This window comes from Peromyscus leucopus, chromosome 9 (genome assembly GCF_004664715.2).
Source record: "Peromyscus leucopus breed LL Stock chromosome 9, UCI_PerLeu_2.1, whole genome shotgun sequence".
Taxonomy (NCBI): domain Eukaryota; kingdom Metazoa; phylum Chordata; class Mammalia; order Rodentia; family Cricetidae; genus Peromyscus; species Peromyscus leucopus.
In genome coordinates, this window is record NC_051070.1 from 36,899,785 (window position 1) to 36,912,207 (window position 12,423).

Sequence of the window (12,423 nt, forward strand, 5' to 3'; positions counted from 1 at the left end):
AAGTGGAGCACATGCACTCCTGCCCTTAAAATGCTTATACTCTGTTATTTACAGCTACCTGCCATTTGATATAAAAATTATATTACTAGCAGTTTCCACAAAATGCATTGAAGGACATGGAAAAAATTAATAATGTCTCAAGGGGACTCTGAATGTCTATAAAAAATATTTCTAAAAATGTAAGTTTGCGCTTCATCTTTGTGTTCATGTAAATTTTAGCCCTTGAGTACTGCAATTCATTTTTCTGCATCTGTGGATAGGACATATACATTTTTCAAGTTCTGACTTGTTCTCTTACCATATCTATCATTTATTGAACATTCAATTGGGAGTACAAATAAGATTGTAGAGCTTTAATCTGATACACATTACTGTTTCTGTGTTTATCTACATCATGTTGCCTGTTCAGTTTTCTTTTTTAATTAATGCATATATATTATTTAAAAATCTTTAAAGTTTCTTCGGAATATACTAGAGGTAACTATTTCTATATAAGCATCATTTTCTCATCTTAACTTGACAAATGTGAAATTTGATTGTACACAGAGATGGATGGTTTCTGCTCTAGGGTAGGGAAGATGAATAGCACTCACAACAGTGTCTTCCAGCCCAGAGAGTGAGTATTCACAGATCTGACTGAATTTTCATTTGATTATTTTCCAGTATTTGTTTCCAGTCTGGCTTAAGGGCCTGAAGTGCACTCTTTTTACAGTGTGGTCTAGCCATAGGTTTATTTACCAAAACATCTACATATATACAGAAAGAACATGTTGACTCCAAGCTGACCTCCCTGAAGTCAGCTCAAGTTCCCTCTCATTAGACTGTATTCTAAATTCCTTCAGCATAGTTATCTCTGCTCTGTTGGCCTTTGAAAAATTGGACATGCCTTGTGGATGGCTATGCACATCACATGTGTTAATGTACTTTGGATTTTCTGCTTGAGAGTATTTGTGCACAAAAAGTCAAAAGACAAAGGTTAAATATACATACATTGTTCCTTTTTTCTCGTGTTGTATGCTGAGCAGAGTGAGAGATAGTAGTGAATTTTGTATGAGAAGGAACTTAGGTGGTGTGTATCTGTATTTGAAGAAACTTTCCCTCACATTCCAGGTCAGGAAACCTCTTTGTATAAGGAGTGGTCTAGCTCCTCTGGCCTCTCAGCCTCTTTCTAAGTCTAATGATTTTCCTTTATCATTTGCCTTGTTCTTGAGATTGTTTTCTGATGGACTTCACCTTACACAGTAACTGTTTTTTAACTTGTCTGGTGTATTATATTTATTTTGTTGTAGTTGGTTATGCCTTTTTTTTTATTAAGGATTTTTTAATTCATATTTCTTTCAATGGCTCTGATTCTAGGGACAGAGTGTGTTTTTTTGGAACTGGTTTCAGAGTCAGGGCAGGTTTCTTTGTTTCTTGGTTTAGGGATAAAGTGTTACTTTCTCTCGCTCACGCCCCAGATCCAGGGTGTTTCTTTCCCAGGTTCTGGGTTCCAGGATCAGGGTGGGTTTCTTTAGCTAGATCCTTTTCCCTACACTGGGCACATGTTGTGCCCCAGGGCCTAGGTTCTAGAGGCAGGACTCCCACTTGGTTTAGTCAGACCTAGTGGATTCCGTGTCTCAGGAAGCTGCTTAGTTCTCGAGTGGAATGTGAGGATTTGGGGTAGGGAGTGGGTCCTGTAGGATCCATTTCGGGGTTTTGGTGTGGGAGCCTGCCCACAGGAGTCTTCCCTGTTGGCCAGCAACTGTGGCAAGAGTGGGTAGGGGTTCCCAGGCATGGATTGTCTCTGGTTATGCCTTTACCTTCTGGCTCTTGACAATAGTGGTATTTATCCTGTTATTGTAAGTTCCGTGTGTCTTACTTCTGCATGGCATGTCCTTCTGCTGCTGCCCTTGAAAAAATATCAACTGTACTTATTCTGAAAATGGAAAGGACCTCCCCACCAAACCCTCCAGGTAGTTAAAGATAGCTTTGTTCATGAAAGTAGAACTTTTGAGAACTGGAAAGAGAATAATCAAATAAGCTTATAATATTTGCCTTTTGAAATTTCAGAATTGAATCTGCTCAGTAACAAAGATAAGTGTCCTTATGCAGGAATGCTTAAACCAAGGTCAAAGAGCAATATTTCTCATACATTTGGAGCAAAGAAGAGAATTGTTTAGAGTCACTTTGAATTGATGCATGGTTTACTGCTTGCTTATAGTATACAGGAGATAGTAGGTGTTAAGCTGTTGAGCAGTCAATCACTCTGTCCTTTTGTAGAAATAGTTTGTGTTGCATTATAGTTCCATCTTGACACAGTTAAACAAAGCGGCTTACCAGGTAACCTACTATGAAATTATGTGGTGCTCCAGTTCTGTGTCTTAGTGCGGGCACTCACTCATGATTCTGTGTCCTGTAGGAACTCATTGGGCTTTTCCTTTGGTTATAGAGTTTTTCTTCTATGACACAGATCAATGTGCTTTGGTGCAGCTTTATATTTCCAGGTATGTTGTGTGATATAGATTAAATGTAGTATATTCAGAAGCCTTGATATGTCCAATTATTAGAACTGGGGAAAGATTTTTATAGATTTAAAATAAAGTTTTTCAATTTTCCTTCTATGACAAGTTATCGTTGTGAATACTTTCCAGAAATAATTTTGGTCATCCTTTGCCTTCCTGCTCTTGAATTTCATACCACTGTTACCTGCTAGACCAGTGTTCTGCTTAGATTCTATTTCCTACTAATTTTGTTCACTTTTACTACTTTCTTGTAGTTTTCATATTTCTAGAATCATAGTGATTGAGTTTGACTTAGCTTCCCTGAACATAGTCAAGTATAGAAAAAAATCAGAAAAAGAAATCACCCTCTTTCCCTGATGTCTTTTGTCCCCTCCCTCAACTTTTCCAGAATTTTGAAAATTACATGGTACTGCTGAAAAGAAAAAAGTGTTGTGGGTACCAAATCAGGAATGGCAAGGGAGTGGAAAGAAAACATTTTAAACCTGACTTTTTGACGTGAACTGGTTCCAGCTGAGTGAATATGGACTAGAAATGTTGACTGTTTTCTGTTTTCTCAAAAGTGTTTTCTTTTTATCCCTGTTTTCTGCTATATTTCCCATCTCTACTTTATACAATCTTAAATTTTGACAGTAAAGGCATGCTGGTCAGATTTTAGTGTTTAGATATCAAATATAAGAGTTACTACTATGTATTTCAACCAGCAGGAACTGAGACCCCTGTTGGCATCTTAATCCAAAATCATCATTTTAAATTCACCTAAACCTTGCCTTAAGGGCTGGAGAAAAGACAATTTAGGGAACAGCATGAGGTTAAACATATTGATCAGTAGTCCAATAGTCCTTTCTAGACTTGGGGTAGAATGTAGACAGAAAAATAACATTATCAACAACAACAAAGATTACTTCTCCAGAGAAAAACCTTTTCTCTTTTTTATTTCTTTTTTTTTTTTTATATTTGAGATTATAATGATAACAAATCTTCCCTCTCCTTCCAAATCCACCCATATACCACCTTTTTTTTTTAACTAATTGTTATTGCATGCATATATGTGTGTATATACATATGCATACATATATGTTCCTAAATACAGTCTGTTCAATCTGTATAATGTTACTTGCTTGTATGTTTTCAGGACTGACCATTTGGTACTGGACAGCCAATTGGGGTGTTCCTCCCTGAGGAAGACCGCTTCCCATTCTCCCAGCTCTCTTCTGTTGCCTAGGGTTGAGTCCCTGTCAGCCTTCCACCATCCACTTTGGCATGTCCATTAGTATTGTCCTCACTTGTCTCAATTATGGCACTCTTTGTGGTGAGTTCTTGGCTTCTGACATTACCAGGAGATACAATCTCAGAGCAAACTCAGGATCAAACTCCCTGATCCTTTGGCTCCATTGTCCCCTCTTCTCCACCGTTCTCCAGGCCTCAAGAGTGGGAGTGTTTTGTGGATAGCGCCATTGGTGCTGGGGCCTACAAACTCTGCATTCTGATTAGTTGTCATTGCAAAGAGATCGTCTCCATCTCTTGCAAAGAGAATTTTCCTTGATGAAGAGTCAATTCTACACTTTTCTGTAGGTATAAGGACTAATGTTTAGATGGTTGTTAGAGATTAGTTTGCTTTAGTAAATTAGTAGATTTCCTCTAATAACTGTGACTTCATTAGCATTGAACCTGGGTACTGGTTTTCACTGCCAGGCATAGTCTTCATCTGGTTGAGCAGGTCTCAATTCCAATTAGAAAGCTGTTTGTTACCACCAATATTAGCATGCCACGACTCTACCTGCAGGGTGGGGTTGCAGTGACATGCAGGTCATTCATGTGGTTCACAGGAATTGTAGCTGGGGGCGAATTTTGGGTTACGTCCTTCCTTTGGAAGCTTGTATCAGCCTTTGGATATTATGAAAACCAATCCTCCTGGAGCGGGGTATTCAGGTCAGGTCTATCTCAGGGTTCTCTGGGACCTGTTTCTTAACTGCATAATGTCTTCAGCACTTCTCAGAGGTAACCAAGGGATACAGCAATAGGCTGCATGTTTTAGGAGTCTCTGGATAGCCCTGGCAAACTCAAAGGAAGTCATCTTATGTCTGCTATTGTGCTTTTTGTGAGGGGGCCTTTGTCTCATGGTGTGAGTACTGTCAGCCTAGATGAGAAAAAATTCATTAAAACTCTAGTTGTATGTTTATAAATAGAGTTAGTGTATTAAAGGGTTTTTTTGTTTCATCTTTTTTCTTTTTATTAAATAATCCAGTAATTCTTGCTAGACTTGGAGTAGAATCTAGACATAGAAGAAAAACAGTATCATCAACAACAAAAATACATTGCTGATGTAGAGAGAAACACTTTTCCTTTTTAAAACATGGATTTGTAATGATGGAAAGGTGTCTTTCATCCATGAATTAAAACGTCAAGAATATAAATGTTGTAGAATAGTATTTTAACTAGGCAAAGATGTGTTACATTTGCTTATGCTGCAGAATAGTACTTAACTGTGTAAAGGTGTGTTACTTTTGTTTATGCTTCATTTGTTTAACAATGTAAGGATGTGTATTCAATTATGTAAAGATATGTTGCATCTGTTTTGCCTTGCTTGCCTAAAGTACCCAACTAGTCTAATAAAATGCTAAATGGCCAATAGCTAGGCAGGAGAAAGGATAGGCAGGGCTGTCAGGCAGAGAGACTAAATAGGAAGAGGAACTAGGCTCAGAAAGAAGAACGAGAGAAGGAGGAGAGAATGAGGGCAAGAAGCCAGGCAGCAGCCAGCCAGATATACAGAAACAGTGAAAGTAAGACATACAGAAGAAAAATAATAAGCCCCAAGGCAAAAGCTAGATTAAGAGAAGCATCTTCAAACATTTTAGGTTAAAAGAGCTAGCCAGAACCATACCTAAGCCAGGCCGAGCATTCAAAACGAATAAGAAGTCTCTGTGTCATGATTTGGGAACTGGTTGGTAGCCTAAAAGAAAAAAGCCTGTTATATAGAAAAGTAGGAATTTATACCTATTCAAAGTGAAAAAAATGATTACCCAACTTCTATCACATATGATGGTGTTTGGTGAGCTATATAATTTACTCTCTTAGTAAATTCAATATACTGTAAGCTTGACTTTTTGCAGAAGTATATTAGTGATTGCTTTACAAATAGGCAATGCCCATTACAAAGTTATTTTTATTTTAATGTTTTACAACAGCCTTACCAACCCTATTTAGGACGTTGTTGAACTTGAGGTCTTTGGGAATTTAGGTTCTTTTGTGAAATGGAACATTATTGTACTATTCTAATTTTGTTGTTATTCACATGGTAACATGTTTATAATTTCCATTCCGGGAATTTTCTGTTTGTGTTCAATGTATGTAGAATGGTATTGGGCAAGACTTTTAGCCATACATGATGTTTTTATGAAGGGATAATTGGCTTTCTTCACATCATTCTCTAAATAAGGGATAAATAATTTAATTGAAACTATGTATGTTTATACATATAATATTTTATTTATAAATTATCTTATTAGGTTTTCCTCTGAGAGAAAATATTTGATAATTCTTGGAATAAAACTTGATTTTTTTCCTTTCTTGCTTCTTTTTGTTTTAAATGCTGGCAACTGTTGTAATTCTCTGTGTGTAATCTGTTGTAGGTAGCTTGTATGCAGCTCATAAATGCCCTTGTTACATCTCCTGATGATTTGGACTTCAGGCTTCACATCAGAAATGAATTTATGCGTTGTGGATTGAAAGAGATATTGCCAGTAAGTGCCCTGCAGTCTCCTCATTAATATTTAAATTAGAAGTGTACTTGAGTGGGGGAAATTTAGATAAATTACTCTCAAGAATAATTCATCTGTGGGAAAAGACTTGAGTATAAAAATCTAGTTTTGAAATATAGATGATAAGATTTGAGTATTATTTAACACTTTAAGTGTTTGAATTCTGCAAGTCATGTTTAAATGGTTGGTTTATTGTTTATGTTATTGATAAAGTTACTCCTACTGAAAATCTAATCCATCACAATTTTTATCTAATATCTATAGAACTTAAAGTGTATTAAGAATGATGGCCTGGATATACAACTTAAAGTCTTTGAGGAGCACAAAGAAGAAGATTTGATTGAGTTCTCCCATCGCCTTGACGATATTAGAGCTGAATTTGAATATCCTTTTGCTCTGAGTCCTAGTCAAAAGATGTGTACAATTACTTTTACATCTAAAATAGTACACTATATCTCACAAAACATTCAAGTGATTCCATAGAAACTATGTGAAATCAAACCTTTAGGTATTAAGAAAGTGTCACTATTTTATTAGCTTAATTTTTTTTGTCAGTACATATGTGGAAAGGGATGCTACAATTAGTAAAATGATTAGCTTAGACCAGATATTTGTACAGTCTGTTGTTTTTTATGGCTGGCGTCTTTCTTCCGTGTAGTATTGGGCTTGAGATAGCCTTGACCCATTAAATGCTCCTTTCTTCACAATGGATGAAGTACACTGGAGGCCTCATGGAAGCTGATAAATCTACAGGTGCCAAGTGTCTCCAAGACTCACTAGAATCCTGTTTTGTATTATGGCTTCTCCTTGATCCACACTGTGTGCACACTTGTTCTGTTGTTCAGGACATCCACAGACCTTAGTGGGTTTTCCCAACCAGCTGCTGGCTCAGTTCCCACCGTATTTTCCAGTGAGTGCAGTGGATTGTGAAGGGTAAAAAGTGTCTGTCAACTTGCCATCCCTGGCATTCTCTAACTTGAGTTTCTAGATAGATCTTTTAATGCACCAATTTCTAGATAGTTGTTTGCAGACCAGTCTTCTAAACCCTCCTACAGAAGCTACTGTGTTATATTAGCTGTTCTGTGTAGGTTCGAATAAATTCATGTGGTCCTTAATCAGCACACTGAAGCATCTGATGTTTATAACATGGTGTGGGACTCAGTTAAGCAAACTAGAGCAGAGGGATATTTTGTTTCTATTCTTCAGCATCTTCTGCTCATTCGAAATGACCATTTTATAAGGTAAGGGGAAGCAATGATCTGTTGTTTAACTGATAAAACTAGTAGTTGTGAAATTCACCTGATATTCAGATAAGCAAGTTATTTTATTTCCTTCATAATGATCTCCCGACTTATTTCCTTTGGGCATATATTTAGGTAGATGTGGATATAACGCCATTACTGTTGCTTTTTCAACTTCCATATAGCTTAGTTGTATCCTCTCCTTTGAATGAAAGTTGAAGCCATGTCTATTATTGTCCTTGTTCAGTGAGTTTGGGCAGTTATGTTGGTGAAACTCCCTTTTCTCTGGCTCTTACAATCTTTCTGCCTCCTCTTCTACAATGATCCTTGAACCTTAGGGGACTGTTTTATAGATACATTTTTACATATGGGTAACATGCACACTGGTCAGGTTATATTTAGAAGTGTGTGTGTGTGTGTGTGTGTGTGTGTGTGTGTGTGTGTGTGTGTGTGTGTACATATATATTTATAGATACATATATTCATGTAAAAACAATTTTATAAAAGGCCATGTATTTGGAAGAGTAAAGAGGGAGTATATTGGACAGAGGGGAAGGGATAGATGATATAATTAGAATCTCAAAAGTAAAAACAGTGAAAATTATTGCTAGTACACTAATTTATTATATTATATGCAATAAATGTACAATATTTTGTGGTTATTTCTTAATCACCAGGAATGCTGTTGATAGGTTGCTTTCTATAAAGTTAATTATGTCTTGGCTATTTGAGCTTGACAAATTGTTTTGTCTACCTCATATGGAACATAATGTGGTTCTAAGTAGACTTGAGTACCCAAATGACTGTACTATAAAGTTTAAGTATGGTTATATGAATAAAACTATGAGTTGAATTCTTTTGCAAAGCTTCTCACAATGCAGATTTTACTTTATTTTTATTTATTTTTTCATCCGGACTGTCTGCAGTTTCTTCCTCCTCCTCTTCTCCCCATCACTCCCCCACCTCCATCCATTTCTCCATTGCTCTTCAGAAAATGATAGACCTTCTTTTGCCGTGGATGGTTGTTATCCATGGGAGTTGAATTCTTGACACACAGTGTATGCTCAGTATATGACCTTAACCACTTTCCACTTGTATTAGTAGTTTATGAGTGGGATCAAGGTCCTCAAATATAAACTCCTTTGTTATTTTCTCTTTGCAGAAATTTCATTCATAGATGGTTGGGATAATTGGTCTTTCTGTACCCAATTTATATAAGATCTATAGGAACCCCTTATCTAGGCAGCACACCCCTGGGTGATATTGGAGGGTTTAACAAAGTGTCATTTGCTATACAGACAACACAGAAGAAAAGGGTCATAGAAACTTTATATTCTTCCTATTGGTTGTTCTTTACACATCAAACTTTTGTTGAAGCTGTAATTCCTGTGAATATTCTAAACTTGGCCAGCAACCTGTTTTATTGTTTAATGTGCTGTTTTCTGGTACTTTGTTTAAAATAGACTAAATATTTAAGCACTGATACATTCTACATAAACCTAGTAATTGATTACATTTAAAAATATTAGTGTACCCTTTTAATTAGTGTTGTGTTTCTACCTTAAATTTATGTAAGAAGCAAATAAAACTTCTGTTTAAAGTATACCCACCCATTTCTTGGTCATTATGTGCTTGGTTCTCTGGTTGGTAAATGCTCTTTGAGTCCCTTGTATTTAGGACCATTTTTAGCATTTTAAAATTTCCCTTTTCCTCATGTTCTGCTGAAGCAGTTTTCTTCAGCATTATAAATGATTCATTAGGTGTAGTTAGCTTGTATAAAGATAGTGGTATCCGTACATGGTTCATTGAGGGGAAAGCTGAAGTGGCCAGAAGGCCATCACATTTGAAGAATATGGTTTGTCAAAAAAAAAAAAAATCACAAACTGTATATAAATCACTGAGATCGGAAATCAATTCACAAGTGATGAGGGATGTAGGGTTCCTCATTATAAACCACCCTGCTGCTTGAATTGCCTTTGTCCACATTTTTTTTTCTTTTTCTTTCGTGTTTTCTTCACATCGCCTTAAGTTAGGACATGTTTCTAAGTTGTTAGGAATGCAGATGGATTGATTGTGCTGACAGCACATCCCTTCTTGAAACTTTTAGTGCAACTTTGGCCTTTGGCCTTTGATGTTAAAGTTTCTAGCCTTCTTTTGAGTAAGATATATTAATTTGGTTTCCTATCACTTAGAGTATCAATTTTGAATTTCTTTCCACAAATTGATTTTATGAAGCTCTAGTAGAAATTCTTTGAAAAGATTTTTGGTGGTTTGGTTTGCATTAATGAATTTTTGGTAGCTCTTTAGTAGCTACATTCTGAGGTGGCTCAAAGTACCTGTCATGTCTTCATAATGTCTTTTTTTAGTGCAAATGAATGAAATGTCTGATTTATGGGAAAATCCTCAATGAGTAGTAGATTTCCTGACACATCATTAAAAATACGTCAAGGCCTCATTAGAAAGATGAGATTCCCATGCTGTGGTACACCACCTGTTGAAATTATGCTGAGTAAAATTTTAAAATGAAGTCACGTTTCTATCAAGTATATTGTTTAGATGTAAAGTTGTACTCTTGAATTGAGTGTAAATATGCTCTTTGTTTTTAGACAACAGTACTTCAAACTAATTGACGAGTGTGTATCACAGATTGTGTTGCATAGAGATGGAATGGATCCAGACTTCACCTACAGAAAAAGACTAGATTTGGACTTGAGTCAGTTTGTCGGTGAGTATTTCTGTTATTTATGTTGAACTATCTTGAGTTTGTTCTGATGGGCTAACTCTGAGCTGTTGGTTTTCTTCATTTGGCTGGAGATCTCCTGAGGACCTTTGATCCCCTTTCATGAAGTCTTAAATGTCAAAGCTATGTTCCATAACAACACCATACAAACTCTTAATTGAATTTTTTGTGTGTTTATATGTAGAACTGATGATTCCAAACAATGGTTTGTAAAACAGTTGACCCTGTTACTATGATATTGGCACAAAACCCTAGTGATAATCATTGTATTCTTTTCTTTTGGTAGACTGGATCAATGAATTTGAGAATTTTTTTTGACATCTTCATATTTATTAAATATTCCTATGTATACCCTTTTAATATTCTGTTGCACAATGAGATATGTGCATTTCAGAGTACACTGAGAAAACTTTTGTCATTTGAATTACAAGCATAACTGACTTCTTGCACTCATTATTTTTTTTTGGCATTTCTGTGTTTGTTTAATGTATATGTTTGTGAGTGAGTGTGTGGGTTACGCACTGGTGTGTATGTGTGTAAATGCATGGAGGCCAGGCAGGTAGGGTCTCTGCTGAACCTTGAGCTTTCATTTTGTGGGTGACTTCGCAGCCACCAAACTCCAGTAATCCTCTTTGTCTCTGTTGACCTCCATGTTGGGGTTATGGGCATGTATGGGGTGCTTTTTTGTGTGTTCTGGGATCCAAACTTTTGGACCATGTGTGTATGGCAGCACTGCTAGACATATCCCATCCCTCCAGCCCCCTTTCTGTCATGTAAACCCCTTAGTCTGAGTTAAAGTGTCTAGTTCACATTTTAAGATTTACTTTTATTTCATGTGTGTGAGTGTTTTGCCTAATTCTATATTTGTGTACCTCATGCATGCCTGGAGTTTACAGAGGAAAAAAATGGGTGTTGTGTCTCCTGGAACTTGGTTTACAATAAACTCATGTATCCACAGACACTAGTTCCCATACCACACACTCACTCCCTTCCCAACCTGAATCCTCTGCAAGTGCTCTTAAGTCCAGTGCCATCCTTCCAGATTCATTAAAAGATGAAATGAAATAAAGATATACTTCAGAGAAAATGACTGACACAAATAGTTGCAAATACAGAACTTGAGAACTTTTAAGTGAGAATTCAAATTTTGAATGCTTGTATGTACTCCTGTTAGCTTGATAACTTCTAAATACTAAACCTTTTTCCCTCTGTCAAGGTCAATGGGGAGATTAACCTCTGTGGTTCTCTTAATAGTGTATAAAGAGAGATGTCAACACTTTGAAGATGTGCAGGGCTCAGCAAAGGAGAGTTTTTCTAGTGACTGGTGCCAGCTGATACATAGCACAGACAAGAAAGATCCACTAGCAGTACAACCTCAGAAAACGATCTCAACGTTTTACTAGTTCCAAAACTTCACCTATGTTATTCCACGGTTTATCTACTTAGGTAGCCGCACTTACTAAATTTTGGTATAACCTCAATGAAAAATAATCAGTTTTTCTCCACTGTGGCTGGATGTGTCCTGGGAGTAAGGAACTCCAGACTTAGCAGCACTTAGAAAGCATTTGTTTTCTTGTAGATTAAAAGTTAAAGTGCCAGAGGTGCAACAGGTGACAGTGTTTTATTGTGAATATAAAGGATACTGTGAGGGTTTCAGAAACCTGAGAGGTGCATATTTAGAGTTGTATCAGTAGTCAGTTTTTTAACTAAAATGGCAAAAAATTAGAAGTAGATGGGTTGGAATTATTTTAATCTTTAATAATGGAAAATTACCTAAAGTATCATAAATTGATAAATCAAGACGTAATATTTAATTTTAAATAAAATAAGTAGCAGAATAGTGCAATACTGCAAGATTATAAGTTGCATTTAGGAAATAGAATTTGTATTTTCTTTTACTGTTTATCTTGTTATATGATTTTTCCATAACCATATTTACATATTGATTTTATTAAAAAACACATAAAGTCCATTAGGGTAAATAAATTTGAATAACTTGTCATACCTAGCACCCCACAAACAGATGTATATAATAACTTTGTCCAATGTTGGGTGGTGTTACTATTTCTAGTGTCTATGAACATAGTGACATTGAAATGAGAAGTCTTGTCTGAAAGCAAAGTCTTAGAACACAGAATTGTTAGATAAAAGAAAACAAGAAGTTAAAACTTAAGTATGTGTTT

The 12,423-nt window shown here is 36.1% G+C and overlaps 1 protein-coding gene across 4 annotated transcripts in view; it reads left to right on the forward strand.

Annotated features, from left to right (window-relative positions):
• Positions 1-12,423, forward strand: part of Diaph3 (diaphanous related formin 3) — a 486,098-nt gene that overhangs the window by 165,835 nt on the left and 307,840 nt on the right. For all 4 annotated transcript variants that reach the window (XM_028878991.2, XM_028878999.2, XM_037208361.1 and 1 more), the window contains 4 exons: positions 6,131-6,241; positions 6,524-6,642; positions 7,384-7,500; positions 10,107-10,225. In XM_028878991.2, the coding sequence (XP_028734824.1) occupies positions 6,131-6,241; positions 6,524-6,642; positions 7,384-7,500; positions 10,107-10,225 (466 nt within the window). The remainder of the gene's footprint in view (positions 1-6,130; positions 6,242-6,523; positions 6,643-7,383; positions 7,501-10,106; positions 10,226-12,423) is intronic.